Raw genomic sequence first — 15,779 nt, forward strand, 5'->3', positions numbered from 1 at the left:
TTCAAGTCCAGTGTCTCCTCCAGGTGCCACAGATGACCAACAGGCACTCCAAGACTGATTCCCCTTGGACTTCCCCTAGCACAGACACATCAGCAGGAACTGGAACCCAAGGACACATGGCAACAATTGTCTTCCCACTCACCACTCTCTCCACATTTTCCCTTCCCAAGGGGACGCAGGTGCCGTCCTCAGAGGCAGGAAAACTGCCCTGCAATCCAGTACCAAACCTGCCCGGAAAGCCCAGGATGCCAGCAGCCATTTCTCTTGCATTTCCTCCATACAGGCATTTTAAGCCTGCTTTGCCTCACAGATGCCTTTCTGACAAGGGCATCCCCAGCATTTTTTATCCTGAATCAAGGCTTGGAAAGCTGAATTTCGTGTGAACTGGTTCATATTTAGATGATTCTTAACTTGGAGTTTCCCTTGGAACCAAAAGCAGTGGATAAACCCAACATGGACTTGAAGGGCCATAAGATCCCAGATTTGCAATCCCCAATTCCCTCCGGAGTTGTTCACAGAAGCTTTTCAGGGCTCGTTTAGCAAACTGAAGGTATTGGCAGTTTCACGATCAATGCAACAAGAAATCTGTGAAAAAGAAACTTCACTAAAGCTGGCTTAAAGCGATCCCTGCTGACAACTAATTAAAACAACTCCTTCAAAAGGAGGTAGGACTGATGAAACACTCAGCAATTAAACATTCACCATCTTGCCAAGATCAGAGTTCTCGGCCCACCAAGGACACAGCAAGCAGGAGCGACATTTCCCCCACTCTCCAGCAGAGACCTCCTCCCTGCGCATCCAGGGAGTTGCCGTTTCACTCGGGCTGAACCCAAGTGGCCACGTCACTTTGAGAGGGCAGCTGTTGTTTCACTGCTGCATTTCTCAGCTTGTTAAAGCCCCTCCTTCCTGTGCTTAAACAGCCCGTGCTTAAAGACACCAAACTACCGTCCTGGAGATAAGGCTTCAAAAGCTTGAAAAAGGCTGAAAGGAACACTGTGATTACCCCTTGGCCAAAGAGGTTTCTTTAGCTGAACTTGCTAGCAGGAACTGCACTTGACACTGCCGAATGCTTCTGTCATTGTTTTATTTTTCGGGTCCTCAGTCCTGGGAGGGACTGAGGAAGTGGGTGCTGCAGAGGCTCTGGCAAGGCATCAAAGACGCCTGCCCAGCACCCAAGGGTGGCACGAGATCTCCTCCAGAGCTGGCCTGTCCTCAGGGTGCTTGGACAGACACCAGCGGATCAGCTGCTGGCACTCTGCGGAGAGAAGCCAGAAAGTGCCGGTCACTTGCCAAAGGCTCCTGCCCGGCCAGTGCTGCGTGTGCTCAGAGCTGCGCCAGCCTCCCAGCGCGCTCTGTACTTGGCGGGAGAGCGGCACGGCAGGAAGCAGCGCCACCTCCTTCAGCCCGGCGTGCCACACTGAGCGGCCCCGTCACGGGCCACCTCCCGCGGCACATCCAGCCCTTGACGGCACGTCCACCTGCCGCGGAGCTGCGTGAGCTGGGCCACGCTGGGCTGTGCGCAGCCACGTGCCAAAGCCTGCCTTCTTCAGGCCGCATACCTACCTGGAGAGACCTGCTGCCTGAAGCAGAGCTGCCCCGACACGATTTCACGGTCGTTGTGGAAGGGGATGTTCCCACAGACCATGACGTACAGCAGCACGCCCAGGGACCAGATGGTTGCCGAATGGCCGTGGTAGCGGCCGTGGCGGATCCACTCGGGCGGGCTGTACACGTGTGTTCCTAGGGGAGACAGGCGGCGCTGTCAGGGCGCAGGCTGTTGGCTTCCAGAGCCTGGGCCCAGCCTCGTGGCCGAGGCAGGGGCTGCAGCGGTGGCCGTAGCTTCCCCGCAAGGCCGCAGCCCCTGCTCCAGCACCCTGGCCGAAGCCAAGAACCCATTCTGCCAGCAGGCAAAGAAGGGCAGCGGTGCAGCCCAAGCCCTGGCGGGCCTGCCAAGCCGAGCGGCTGGGGCCTGCCAGGCTTTTGCAGCCGTGCTCTGTCGGCAGGGCTGGCAGCACAGCATCCTGGGGCACAGCATGCGCCCCGTGCCAAAGGGCAGCAGGCTGAATGCCGCAGCCCGGGAGAGAAGGAATGGGGCCTTGCAATGCCTGGCGCTGGGAGCACGGCCCCGGCTGTGGGCTCACCGGCAAAGTAGTTGAAGGGCTGCTCCTGGAGGAAGGTGCCGCAACCGAAGTCGATGAGCTTCAGCTCGCCGCTCTCCGGGTCCACGAGGAGGTTGGAGGGCTTGATGTCCCGGTGCAGGACGCCGCAGGCAGTGCAGTGCCGCACGGCCTCCAGCACCTGGCGGAAAAGCCAGCGCGCCACCTCCTCGCACAGGAACTCCCGCTCCGTCAGGAAGTGCAGGAGATCCTGCGATGGCTCCGGACGCTCCATGACCAGCAGGAAGCTGTCAGGCAGCTCAAACCAGTCAAGGAGCTGGATGACGTTGCGGCAGCCGGAGCCCACCTTCTCCATCAGCACGATCTCCATTGGAACACGTGTGCCGTCGGGCTGTGAGGAGGAGAAAACGCCTCCAGCAGGCCTGATGCTGCCCTGGGACTCTGCTGTCCCCTGCCTGCCGTGCCCCAGTGCTCCCTCGGGCAGCCTCCCTGGGCTTTGGGCTTCCTCCCGCCCAGGGCACACTCAGGGGTTCCCCCCTGCCCGGCCACTCCACCGCTGTCCGGCATCCCCGGGCCCGCTGTGCTCCCTCCGGCTGGCTCGCCGAGCCCGCGCCCGCTCCCCCCGCCATCTCCCGCCTCCCAGCCTCGGGGCCCCGCGCTTAGCCCTGCCCGCCGCGCCCCGCTCCGTCCCGCTGGCCCCGCTCGCTCACCAGCTCGTGCCACCGCGCCACGCTGTCCCGGGGCACGCGTTTGATGGCCACCTGCAAGCCCACGAGAGAGGCGGGCTGAGCTCCAGCCCCGGGTGCCCGGCCCCGGCCCGGCCCTCCTGCCACGCCCGCCCGTCCCGCCCGCTTACCGGGCTCCCGTCCGAGAGGCGGCTCCCCGAGAAGACGGTGCCGAAGCCGCCCTGCCCCAGCTGCGGGCCCAGCCGGTACAGCTCCTGCAGCTGCTTCTTTCGCCCTGCGGCCGAGAGCGAGCCATCAGCCTTCCGCCCGGGGCACCCCAGCCCCGAGTGCCCGCCAGCGAAGCACGCCGGGCCACCGCGGACCACCTCGCTCTCACCTGCTTCCCGCTGCGGCCACCGCCCGGCAGCCGTGGGGCTGGCGAGCGGCACAGCTGGGCCAGGGCAGCGCGCCCGGGTGGCTGCAGGAGCCGCAGAGCAGCGGGGCGGGGCGGCACCGTCGCTGTCCCCGGCGTCGTGAGCTGGACGCTGCTCTTGAGGACGGCCGGGGCTACAGCCCGAGGCTTCTTGGCACAGGGGCGTCCCAGGAGCGGCTGCAAAGCAGAGAGGCGTTTTTGGAAGCCCAAAAGCAGCCCGTCAGAGGCGCTGGAAGCAGCCAGGGACTAGGCTGCTCTCGGGGGCCCTGGCCTGGCCTGGGGCTGCCCCTCAAGAGCCCCGGAGGAGCCTCAGAGAGCTGCTCAGAAGATCTCACCTGCTACCGGAAAGGCCTTTGCTAGACGCGGTGGCCGCCTGGGAGCAGCTTCCTGCAGACGGAGGAACCTCCAGGGTCTCTTGGGGATCGTCTCCGCCACCAAGCACGGGCTGTTGCCAGCTGGCACAGCCGGCACAGCGTCCTGGCTGCTGCGGGCCGGCAGCTGCTGGCTCAGCCGGCACGCTTGCTGCTCCGCCACCTGCTCCTGAGAAGGCTCCTGTGCCTCGGGCTGGGCTCCCACTTGGACCTGGGGGCTTTCCCTGGCCACGGCAGTGCTCAGGGATGTGCCCGTGTTGGTCAAGTCCAGGAGTCCAGGGGAGCTGGGAGACCTGCCCACGGGCTCTGCACCTTGTGCAGGCTGACAGGTCTCACTGAGCCTCTGGCTGGGATGGAGGCTGTCAGAGATAGCAGAGGCTCCCGGAAGGATGGAGGGTCTCTGACAGCCGGAGGCTCTTGCATGGATGGCAGATGTCTGATGGTGTGCCATCCTTGCAAGGGCTGAGGCTCTCCCAGAGATGGAGGTTCTTGCTGGGAGCAGCCTCTTGGAGGGATGGAGGCCCCTGGAAGAGCTGGACGAGCCACAGCAGGGCACGTGGCCTCGCTTCAGCAGCTCCTCCAGCTCTTTCAACAGTGCCTGCCACATCCCTGAGTAAAGCGGCTGGCGTGTCCCATTGCGAGCCCACAGCAGCAGCATGAGTTCCTGCAGCTCCTGGGCCACAGCCAGGCAGGGGCCGCAGCTGCAGGGGCTGTGCAGGGGGCTCGCGGGAGCACGTGGCCGCTTGCGAGGGGTCGCCAGAGGCCTGGAGCACCTGGGAGCCACAGGGGCTCCTCGGCTTTTCCGTGAGCCTCTGGGTTGGACCCCGGGGCACTTGCCTCTTGTCGTTGTTCCTGCGTGCTGCCTCCGTGGTATCCAGTGGCCAAGAGCCCACCAGACAGCCACAGAGGCCAGCAGCAGGAAAAGCACAGGCGCGAGGACACCGACGGCGCTCATGGCTCCAGTGCGTTCCGTCGCGACTGCACTGGCAGGTGCGGCTGCTGGCCCCTCTTATATAGCTAGCCACGGCACTGTGAGCTCACAGTGCTGTGGGCCAGCAGAGCCCTGTGACATGCCAGCCCTGCCTGGCGCCAGCGCTCAGCCCCTTTGTGCCGTCACAGCCCCGCCTCGCGCTATTCCCCACATTCCCTCCCTGAATCCAAACCCAGCTCTGCGCCGCTTACTGGCAAGCAAATGGATCCTATCCCATTGAAAACCAGCACATGGACCAGTTCTTCAGCCAGCATGCCCTGTCCCTGCACATCTCACAGCTGGACACCTGCTCCAGAGAGATTCTTTGAGGGACAGCATCCAAACTCCTCTTCAAATCCTGAAATGGAACCTGCACTGCCCTCCCATCACCCAGGAGCTGCGTGACCTAATGGCAGCAGAATAATCCATCTTTGAGACAGGAATTTCGCTCTGGTATCTCATGCTGCCCATGGCTGATGCTGTCTCTGTCTTTGAAGCACTTCCCAGGAGTGCCAAGTAGGACCATCTGCAGCATTTTTCCTGCTACTGAGATTAGATGAACAGGGCTAGAGTTTCCTGGCAGGTCCAAGCCCTTCCTGTCAATTGGGAAACTGCTGGAGAAGACTGAGCCAGCATGGACCTCCTTGGGCTTTCAGGAGCTTGGGTAGAGGCGGCATCAGAGGAGAATCATGAAACCTTTAGGTGAGAGCCAGAGGGGCTGGGGCACTGGCATTTGGCATCCCGCCACCCATCCAGGATCCCACTCCCTCTCCTTGGCAACTTCCAGATATCCTGGGGCCCCATGGTGGTCTCCATCCACGAGCTGGCTTCCAGCACGGGTGACAGGATGTCCTGGCAGTGCCACAGTGCTGGGAATGCCCCCCTCAATGAAGGTGGGTGGCCCAGGGTGGGGGGGCACCTACAAACCACCCGCTGGGGAGCACATCCAGGCCACCTGCAGCTCCTGCTGATGCCACTGAAAGACGCTGGGAGCCACCACGGAGCACTAAATTGCCGTTCCAGCATATCTCTGGTATCTCTCTGTGTGTCCCTGGGAGCGGCAGACAGGGCTAAAGTAGGAGACCCATTGTATCCCCAGCCTTCAGGACAGGCTGTTCCCACAGTCCTGCCCCGGGGTAACTAGAGGAGGAAGGCAGCAGAAGACACCAAGAGCCCCTAGGGCACAGGAGACAGGGATCCAGCAGGGGACCCTGCGGCAGGTTCCCTGGTGGGGCCAGGGTGGAGGATTTGGGTTATAAACCCCAGGAACCAAGGGGACCCCCAGGACACAGGCAATGGGGTTGGCGGCACCGAGCAGAGCCGAGCAACACCGCGATGGGGAAGGGATCAGTGCCATCGGCAGGCCACAAGGACACTGCAAGCAGGACTGACTGCAAAGCGACCCGCTGATGAAATGGATTGTTAGGGGTGTAAGGGGCTCCCATTAGAGCAGGGACTCACCACACTGGGGCCCTTGAGAACAGGCAGGATGGGTCCAGAGCGAGAGCAAGTGTGTTCCCTGGGACACACGGCGCCTCTCGATCCTCTCTGAACTTTGTGCCTGATGGGGGAGAAACTGTCCAAAAGTTCTTTGATTATTCAGGGGGTGAGCGGGACAGAGGAGCAGGTGGATTTTATTCAACCGTTATTGGTAAATGTGGGGGATAAATTTGAAAAGCATGAATTTCTGTTTGTTCCTACTCATGCCTGTAATTTCGTGGGAAGGGATTTGATGGCTAAACTGGAAATGGAGATTACTGTTGCGAAAGTTGATAAGGAAGCTACCGCCATGGTAACTTTGTGTCAAATATCTGAGAAGGCCTATGTTGAAGTAAACCCAGAAATAGGGGCAGTCCCAGGGAGATGTGGACAATCAGGGACGGAACCTCTCCCAACCACTTTGATGCTACCAGGACAAGTGGTGTCTAAAGAGCAATAGCGTATTTTAAGGGAAGGGAGGAAGGAAGGAAGGAAGGGGTTACATACAGCCTGTTCCTGAGTCCCTGCTAAAGGTAGGTCTTTTGGAGCCACGGATGTCTCCCTGTAACACTGCTATCCTGCCGGTTAAGAAGCCAGCAGAATTTAGAAGTGGTAACAAACAGGTGAACTGAGTTCAGGTTCCCGCAGTGAGGGACACTCTCCACACAGAGCCTGCTTCTGATTCCTTGCATCCACAGCACTGGTTTTCCTGGATTTTAGCCAGGGCTTGGCCTGTGTAAGGGACTGGGATGAGCAGGAGGACTGTGTTGGGCTGCTCCCCGCCATCGTTAGTGGTTTTCAGGCCCTCAAAAGCTCCCGCGTCTCTCTTTTTTCCGACAACAGCCCTCTGTCTCCTCTTCCCCGACGTTTCCCCTCAGCGGTGCGGAGCCTTTTCCCGCCCTTTTTCCCCTCAGCGCTAGCCCCGCCCCTTCAGACCACGCCCCGCCCCGCCGAGGCACAGACCACGCCCACCGCCCTGGCCACGCCCCCTCGGCTGCCAGCGGCTCCCCGCCCTCCCCTCCGTCATTAGTGCCCGTTAATTGCTCCCTCGTTAATAGCTCACTAATGAACCGCTGGAGGCCAGGAGCAGGGCTTTGGAGGAGCTCTGTGGGACACCCTGGCTGCGTGGGGCAGGGCGGACATGCCCAGTGCTGCCCCCCGCCATGCAGGGTTCCCATCCGGGCCATTGCAGCCGCCTGGGAAAGATTCTCCATCCCGGCGCGCAGCTACACGAAAGGGAGAGGAGGAAAGCAGGGTGCCAGGGACAGAGAGCCCCGCAAGAGTCCCCCAGCCGTGTGCTCTTCCGCCCCTTCAGCACAACGCCACGTTTGTAGAGGCTCAGAAAGCGGAAAAAAGAGAAACCCGCTCCGCAGGGAATTGCTGGAAGAAAGTCTGTCAAGGAGCACAAGGCTCCTGGATCTCCTTCCTGAATAGGGGGGCTGTGGTGAGCACGGGAGTGGGGAGGGGCAGCCTTGGGGACAAAAGAGCTGCACACCGCTCCCTCCTGGATCTCCTTGGCACCCCTGTCCCAGCCAGGGATGGTTGTGAATATCCTCCTGGGTCTGTCCCAGGAAGCCCCCTGCTCCCTGCTGCGGGATGGAAGGGCTAGAGGCGACCCTCTCATACTCATCCTGTTCCTTCCCCCCTGTGCTGGCTTTGTCCCGAGAGTGCTGAGCTTCAGTTTTAGGGCGTCCAGCCCTGCTCCCATGGGGAGGGAGGGAGGGAGGGAGGGAGGGATCCTGGCAGCAGCCGTGGGCACAACCAGCCTTTGTGGGAGGTTGGGAGCACAGATGAGGGAGGGGGCTGTTCCTGATGACCTGAAACTTGGCTCCTGCAGTGTGCCGGGGGCTTTCAGGCTGCTGGGCTGGGGGGACACCCTCTCTGAGCTCTGTGACACCCCCAGCCCCACGTCCCCTCCTTCGCACAGCACCTCCCAGACAGCATCCGCTACAGACGCGTCCCCTGCTACAGTCCCTTGGCCAGGGGCCTCGTGGCTCATGCCAGAGCCTTCTTCCTCCCCAGAGAGCCTCCTCCCAGGTTAGTGGGGAGCCCCCCACATGCCAGAACTCTCCAGCACAGCCCCTCGAGCCAGGCCTCCGTCTGAGTCCCAGGTGCCCTTAGCTGAGTGGGGATTGGCGGCCGTTTTGGCCACCGTGACCACAAATAAATGGATTTTCAAAGCTGTGACAAGAGGAAAAGTGTCAGCAAAACCTCAGCTCTGGGAATGAGGAGAGCACAGTGCAGGCTGCTCAGGGAAATGGGAAGCAAGGTGCCCAGGGAAAATGTTTTTTGCACGTGCTGGGGTCCACCAGTGCTGCTCACTTTTGAAACGTCACCTCCTAAGGGCATAGGAGCAGGCAATTCCCAGATGTCAGAAGCCAAGCAGGCCAGGCAGAAGGCTGGCTTGTGTGAACAAACGTCTTGTGTAGGAAAGAGGATGGAAAAGGAAGCTGTGTGCCCAGTGCAATCAAGGGCGGGAGAAGAATACAGAGATGCTGATTGCAACTGTAGGGAGCAATTGATTGTGGTGAAAGCTCAGCTGGAGATGAAGGTGGCCAGAAATGTGGGGCACAATAAAAGAGTATTCTTAAACATATTAATGGCAAAATCACTGTGGAAATAACATCAGCTCCTTCCAGGGTGCGGAGGGTCACCTCACAAACAGGGACAGAGACACGCTACAGGTGTTTCATGCGTTCTTTGCCTCTGTCTTCAACACTCACTCCACCCTCCCTGGTGAAAAACACGGATTAACCCACTTGAGAGCCCAGAAGAGGGCAAGCCCTGCTCAGCAACAACCAAAGCCTCCCTGTACTATCCACCACATCCCATCCTGAATCCAAACCCAGCTCTGTGCCACTTCCTGGCTAGAAAGGAACCGTATCCCACTCATATACAGAGCAGTGGAAACACTCAGACAGCTCTTGGGGAAAATCCTCGTTTATTTAACACCTTCTGCTCCTCAGATCCGACCTGCTACCACATAGACATGCCTCGTATTTGGTGGCCGTCTTGGGGCAGCTTCCCGGAGATGGAGGAACCTCCTGGCTCTCTTGGGGCTCGTCTCTGCCACCAAGCAAGGAGTGTTCCCAGTTGGCACAGCATCCTGGCAGCCGTGGGGTGACAGCTGGGGGCTCCAGGATACTTGCTGCTGCACCACTTGCTCCTCCTGAGAATGCTGCGCAGGATCGGGCCGCGCTGCCATTTCTGCTTCTGGCCTTTCCCTGGCCACGTCAGCGCTGAGGAATGCGCCGGTGTGGTTGAGATCCTTGGCTCCAAGGGAGCTGGGAGAGCTGCCCATGGGGTCACGGCTGTCCTCAGGCCAGCAGGTCTCACTGAGCCTCTGGCAGGGAGGGAGGCTTTGATGAGTGAGGCTCTCTGGGGGAACGGAGACTCCTTGAAGGTGCTGGTTTTCCAAGGGCTGAAGGTTCTCAGAAACGGGGAGGCTTTCGGACAGAGGGAGGCTTTTAGAGGGCCGGAAACTGTCAGAGGGCGTGGAAGCTCAAGTCCAGTGTCTCCTCCAGGTGCCACAGATGACCAACAGGCACTCCAAGACTGATTCCCCTTGGACTTCCCCTAGCACAGACACACCAGCAGGAACTGGAGCCCAAGAGCACATGGCAACAATTGTCTTCCCACTCACCACTCTCTCCACATTTTCCCTTCCCAGGGGGATGCAGGTGCCATCCTCAGAGGCAGGAAAACTGCCCTGCAATCCAGTACCAAACCTGCCCGGAAAGCCCAGGATGCCAGCAGCCATTTCTCTTGCATTTCCTCCGTACAGGCATTTTAAGCCTGCTTTGCCTCACAGATGCCTTTCTGACAAGGGCATCCCCAGCTGTTTTTATCCTGAATCAAGGCTTGGAAGCTGAATTTCGTGAGAACTGGTTCATATTTCGATGATTCTTAACTTGGAGTTTCCCTTGGAACCAAAAGCAGTGGATAAACCCAACATGGACTTGAAGGGCCATAAGATCCCAGATTTGCAATCCCCAATTCCCTCCGGAGTTGTTCACGGAAGCTTTTCAGGGCTCGTTTAGCAAACTGAAGGTATTGGCAGTTTCACGATCAATGCAACAAGAAATCTGTGAAAAAGAAACTTCACTAAAGCTGGCTTAAAGCGATCCCTGCTGACAACTAATTAAAACAACTCCTTCAAAAGGAGGTAGGACTGATGAAACACTCAGCAATTAAACATTCACCATCTTGCCAAGATCAGAGTTCTCGGCCCACCAAGGACACAGCAAGCAGGAGCGACATTTCCCCCACTCTCCAGCAGAGACCTCCTCCCTGCGCATCCAGGGAGTTGCCGTTTCACTCGGGCTGAACCCAAGTGGCCACGTCACTTTGAGAGGGCAGCTGCTGTTTCACTGCTGCATTTCTCCGCTTGTTAAAGCCCCTCCTACCTGTGCTACAGCCCGTGCTTAAAGACACCAAACTACCGTCCTGGAGGTAAGGCTTCAAAAGCTTGATAAAGGCTGAAAGGAACACTGTGATTACCCCTTGGCCAAAGAGGTTTCTTTAGCTGAACTTGCTAACAGGAACTGCACTTGACACTGCCGAATGCTTCTGTCATTGTTTTATTTTTCGGGTCCTCAGTCCTGGGAGGGACTGAGGAAGTGGGTGCTGCAGAGGCTCTGGCAAGGCATCAAAGACGCCTGCCCAGCACCCAAGGGTGGCACGAGATCTCCTCCAGAGCTGGCCTGTCCTCAGGGTGCTTGGACAGACACCAGCGGATCAGCTGCTGGCACTCTGCGGAGAGAAGCCAGAAAGTGCCGGTCACTTGCCAAAGGCTCCTGCCCGGCCAGTGCTGCGTGTGCTCAGAGCTGCGCCAGCCTCCCAGCGCGCTCTGTACTTGGCGGGAGAGCGGCACGGCAGGAAGCAGCGCCACCTCCTTCAGCCCGGCGTGCCACACTGAGCGGCCCCGTCACGGGCCACCTCCCGCGGCACATCCAGCCCTTGACGGCACATCCACCTGCCGCGGAGCTGCGTGAGCTGGGCCACGCTGGGCTGTGCGCAGCCACGTGCCAAAGCCTGCCTTCTTCAGGCCGCATACCTACCTGGAGAGACCTGCTGCCTGAAGCAGAGCTGCCCCGACACGATTTCACGGTCGTCGTGGAAGGGGATGTTCCCACAGACCATGACGTACAGCAGCACGCCCAGGGACCAGATGGTTGCCGAATGGCCGTGGTAGCGGCCGTGGCGGATCCACTCGGGCGGGCTGTACACTAGTGTTCCTAGGGGAGACAGGCGGCGCTGTCAGGGCGCAGGCTGTTGGCTTCCAGAGCCTGGGCCCAGCCTCGTGGCCGAGGCAGGGGCTGCAGCGGTGGCCGTAGCTTCCCCGCAAGGCCGCAGCCCCTGCTCCAGCACCCTGGCCAAAGCCAAGAACCGATTCTGCCAATAGGCAAAGAAGGGCAGCGGTGCAGCCCAAGCCCTGGTGGGCCGGCCAAGCCGAGCAGCTGGGGCCTGCCTGGCTTTTGCAGCCGTGCTCTGTCGGCAGGGCTGGCAGCACAGCATCCTGGGGCACAGCATGCGCCCCGTGCCAAAGGGCAGCAGGCTGACTGCCGCAGCCCGGGAGGGAAGGAATGGGGCCGTGCAATGCCTGACGCTGGGAGCACGGCCCCGGCTGTGGGCTCACCGGCAAAGTAGTTGAAGGGCTGCTCCTGGAGGAAGGTGCCGCAACCGAAGTCGATGAGCTTCAGCTCGCCGCTCTCCGGGTCCACGAGGAGGTTGGAGGGCTTGATGTCCCGGTGCAGGACGCCGCAGGCAGTGCAGTGCCGCACGGCCTCCAGCACCTGGCGGAAAAGCCAGCGCGCCACCTCCTCGCACAGGAACTCCCGCTCCGTCAGGAAGTGCAGGAGATCCTGCGATGGCTCCGGACGCTCCATGACCAGCAGGAAGCTGTCAGGCAGCTCAAACCAGTCAAGGAGCTGGATGACGTTGCGGCAGCCGGAGCCCACCTTCTCCATCAGCACGATCTCCATTGGAACACGTGTGCCGTCGGGCTGTGAGGAGGAGAAAACGCCTCCAGCAGGCCTGATGCTGCCCTGGGACTCTGCTGTCCCCTGCCTGCCGTGCCCCAGTGCTCCCTCGGGCAGCCTCCCTGGGCTTTGGGCTTCCTCCCGCCCAGGGCACACTCAGGGGTTCCCCCCTGCCCGGCCACTCCACCGCTGTCCGGCATCCCCGGCATCCCCGGGCCCGCCGTGCTCCCTCCGGCTGGCTCGCCGAGCCCGCGCCCGCTCCCCCCGCCATCTCCCGCCTCCCAGCCTCGGGGCCCCGCGCTTAGCCCTGCCCGCCGCGCCCCGCTCCGTCCCGCTGGCCCCGCTCGCTCACCAGCTCGTGCCACCGCGCCACGCTGTCCCGGGGCACGCGTTTGATGGCCACCTGCAAGCCCACGAGAGAGGCGGGCTGAGCTCCAGCCCCGGGTGCCCGGCCCCGGCCCGGCCCTCCTGCCACGCCCGCCCGTCCCGCCCGCTTACCGGGCTCCCGTCCGAGAGGCGGCTCCCCGAGAAGACGGTGCCGAAGCCGCCCTGCCCCAGCTGCGGGCCCAGCCGGTACAGCTCCTGCAGCTGCTTCTTTCGCCCTGCGGCCGAGAGCGAGCCATCAGCCTTCCGCCCGGGGCACCCCAGCCCTGAGTGCCCGCCAGCGAAGCACGCCGGGCCACCGCGGGCCACCTCGCTCTCACCTGCTTCCCGCTGCGGCCACCGCCTGGCAGCCGTGGGGCTGGCGAGCGGCACAGCTGGGCCAGGGCAGCGCGCCCGGGTGGCTGCAGGAGCCGCAGAGCAGCGGGGCGGGGCGGCACCGTCGCTGTCCCCGGCGTCGTGAGCTGGACGCTGCTCTTGAGGACGGCCGGGGCTCCAGCCCGAGGCTTCTTCGCACAGGGGCGTCCCAGGAGCGGCTGCAAAGCAGAGAGGCGTTTTTGGAAGCCCAAAAGCAGCCCGTCAGAGGCGCTGGAAGCAGCCAGGGACTAGGCTGCTCTCGGGGGCCCTGGCCTGGCCTGGGGCTGCCCCTCAAGAGCCCCGGGGGAGCCTCAGAGAGCTGCTCAGAAGATCTCACCTGCTACCGGAAAGGCCTTTGCTAGACGCGGTGGCCGCCTGGGAGCAGCTTCCTGCAGACGGAGGAACCTCCAGGGTCTCTTGGGGATCGTCTCCGCCACCAAGCACGGGCTGTTGCCAGCTGGCACAGCCGGCACAGCGTCCTGGCTGCTGCGGGCCGGCAGCTGCTGGCTCAGCCGGCATGCTTGCTGCTCCGCCACCTGCTCCTGAGAAGGCTCCTGTGCCTCGGGCTGGGCTCCCACTTGGACTTGGGGGCTTTCCCTGGTCACAGCAGTGCTCAGGGATGTGCCCGTGCTGGTCAAGTCCAGGAGTCCAGGGGAGCTGGGAGACCTGCCCACGGGCTCTGCACCTTGTGCAGGCTGACAGGTCTCACTGAGCCTCTGGCTGGGATGGAGGCTGTCAGAGATAGCAGAGGCTCCCAGAAGGATGGAGGGTCTCTGACAGCCGGAGGCTCTTGCATGGATGGCAGATGTCTGATGGTGTGCCATCCTTGCAAGGGCTGAGGCTCTCCCAGAGATGGAGGTTCTTGCTGGGAGCAGCCTCTTGGAGGGATGGAGGCCCCTGGAAGAGCTGGACGAGCCACAGCAGGGCACGTGGCCTCGCTTCAGCAGCTCCTCCAGCTCTTTCAACAGTGCCTGCCACATCCCTGAGTAAAGCGGCTGGCGTGTCCCATTGCGAGCCCACAGCAGCAGCATGAGTTCCTGCAGCTCCTGGGCCACAGCCAGGCAGGGGCCACAGCTGCAGGGGCTGTGCAGGGGGCTCGCAGGAGCACGTGGCCGCTTGCGAGGGGTCGCCAGAGGCCTGGAGCACCTGGGAGCCACAGGGGCTCCTCGGCTTTTCCGTGAGCCTCTGGGTTGGACCCCGGGGCACTTGCCTCTTGTTGTTGTTCCTGCGTGCTGCCTCCGTGGTATCCAGTGGCCAAGAGCCCACCAGACAACCACAGAGGCCAGCAGCAGGAAAAGCACAGGCGCGAGGACACCAACGGCGCTCATGGCTCCAGTGCGTTCCGTCGCGACTGCACTGGCAGGTGCGGCTGCTGGCCCCTCTTATATAGCTAGCCACGGCACTGTGAGCTCACAGTGCTGTGGGCCAGCAGAGCCCTGTGACATGCCAGCCCTGCCTGGCGCCAGTGCTCAGCCCCTTTGTGCCGTCACAGCCCCGCCTCAGCCCAGTGCTCAGCAGTGTGGCAGTGGGGGAAAGGGGCTTCCCGTGGGCACTTGAGGGCCCTCCGGAGCAGGGTGGGTGGAAGATTCTTGGCTAAGTAGCACACAGAGATGAGGAGGGGAATGATGATGGTGTCACCTCCTTGTTGGCAGAGCACAGGACGTGGATTGTCCAACGGGACATTGCCAAGTCCTGAAAGAGGGCAAGCCCTGCTCAGCAGCAATGAAACCCTCCTCGCGCTATTCCCCACATTCCCTCCCTGAATCCAAACCCAGCTCTGCGCCGCTTACTGGCAAGCAAATGGATCCTATCCCATTGAAAACCAGCACATGGACCAGTTCTTCAGCCAGCACACCCTGCCCCTGCACATCTCACAGCTGGACACCTGCTCCAGAGAGATTCTTTGAGGGACAGCATCCAAACTCCTCTTCAAATCCTGAAATGGAACCTGCACTGCCCTCCCATCACCCAGGAGCTGCGTGACCTAATGGCAGCAGAATAATCCATCGTTGAGACAGGAATTTCGCTCTGGTATCTCATGCTGCCCATGGCTGATGCTGTCTCTGTCTTTGAAGCACTTCCCAGGAGTGCCAAGTAGGACCATCTGCAGCATTTTTCCTGCTACTGAGATTAGATGAACAGGGCTAGAGTTTCCTGGCAGGTCCAAGCCCTTCCTGTCAATTGGGAAACCGCTGGAGAAGACTGAGCCAGCATGCACCTCCTTGGGCTTTCAGGAGCTTGGGTAGAGGCGGCATCAGAGGAGAATCATGAAACCTTTAGGTGAGAGCCAGAGGGGCTGGGGCACTGGCATTTGGCATCCCGCCACGCATCCAGGATCCCACTCCCTCTCCTTGGCAACTTCCAGATATCCTGGGGCCCCATGGTGGTCTCCATCCACGAGCTGGCTTCCAGCACGGGTGACAGGATGTCCTGGCAGTGCCACAGTGCTGGGAATGCCCCCCTCAATGAAGGTGGGTGGCCCAGGGTGGGGGGGCACCTACAAACCACCCGCTGGGGAGCACATCCAGGCCACCTGCAGCTCCTGCTGATGCCACTGAAAGACGCTGGGAGCCACCACGGAGCAATAAATTGCCGTTCCAGCATATCTCTGGTATCTCTCTGTGTGTCCCTGGGAGCGGCAGACAGGGCTAAAGTAGGAGACCCATTGTATCCCCAGCCTTCAGGACAGGCTGTTCCCACAGTCCTGCCCCGGGGTAACTAGAGGAGGAAGCCAGCAGAAGACACCAAGAGCCCCTAGGGCACAGGAGACAGGGATCCAGCAGGGGACCCTGCGGCAGGTTCCCTGGTGGGGCCAGGGTGGAGGATTTGGGTTATAAACCCCAGGAACCAAGGGGACCCCCAGGACGCAGGCAATGGGGTTGGCGGCACCGAGCAGAGCCGAGCAACACCGCGATGGGGAAGGGATCAGTGCCATCGGCAGGCCACAAGGACGCTGGAAGCAGGACTGACTGCAAAGCGACCCGCTGATGAAATGGATTGTTAGGGGTGTAAGGGGCTCCCATTA

At 61.2% G+C, this 15,779-nt stretch overlaps 2 protein-coding genes across 2 annotated transcripts; both read right to left on the reverse strand.

Annotated features, from left to right (window-relative positions):
* Window positions 1-1,049: 1,049 nt before the first annotated feature.
* On the reverse strand, window positions 1,050-4,702 carry LOC146443883 (uncharacterized). The gene is made up of 6 exons (XM_085049222.1): window positions 3,551-4,702; window positions 2,974-3,392; window positions 2,828-2,878; window positions 2,142-2,508; window positions 1,564-1,740; window positions 1,050-1,255 (listed from the first exon to the last, which is right to left on the reverse strand). Exons 1-6 carry the CDS (start codon window positions 4,539-4,541, stop codon window positions 1,152-1,154), a joined length of 2,109 nt encoding a protein of 702 aa, XP_084905348.1. The 5' UTR covers window positions 4,542-4,702; the 3' UTR covers window positions 1,050-1,151.
* A 5,827-nt stretch (window positions 4,703-10,529) lies between these two features.
* On the reverse strand, window positions 10,530-12,658 carry LOC146443884 (serine/threonine-protein kinase pim-1-like; the record flags this gene model as incomplete). Its single annotated transcript, XM_085049223.1, has 5 exons — window positions 10,530-10,787; window positions 11,096-11,272; window positions 11,674-12,040; window positions 12,369-12,419; window positions 12,515-12,658. Coding segments are annotated over 5 exons (843 nt in total), but the record flags the coding sequence as incomplete, so codon positions are not given.
* Between the last annotated feature and the right edge of the window lie 3,121 nt (window positions 12,659-15,779).

The sequence above is a fragment of the Lichenostomus cassidix genome, chromosome 1Aa, assembly GCF_008360975.1.
Source record: "Lichenostomus cassidix isolate B80296 chromosome 1Aa, HeHo_3.0, whole genome shotgun sequence".
In the NCBI taxonomy this organism is placed as follows: domain Eukaryota; kingdom Metazoa; phylum Chordata; class Aves; order Passeriformes; family Meliphagidae; genus Lichenostomus; species Lichenostomus cassidix.

Excerpts from the sequence above, each read along its gene's own strand:
- LOC146443883 (XM_085049222.1), bottom strand. The coding sequence starts at position 4,541 with ATGAGCGCCGTCGGTGTCCTCGCGCCTGTGCTTTTCCTGCTGCTGGCC. Across the intron at positions 2,509-2,827 it reads TGGCGCGGTGGCACGAGCTG|CCCGACGGCACACGTGTTCC; the intron begins GTGAGCGAGCGG and ends TCCTCCTCACAG. Across the intron at positions 1,256-1,563 it reads CAGGCAGCAGGTCTCTCCAG|AGTGCCAGCAGCTGATCCGC; the intron begins GTAGGTATGCGG and ends TTCTCTCCGCAG.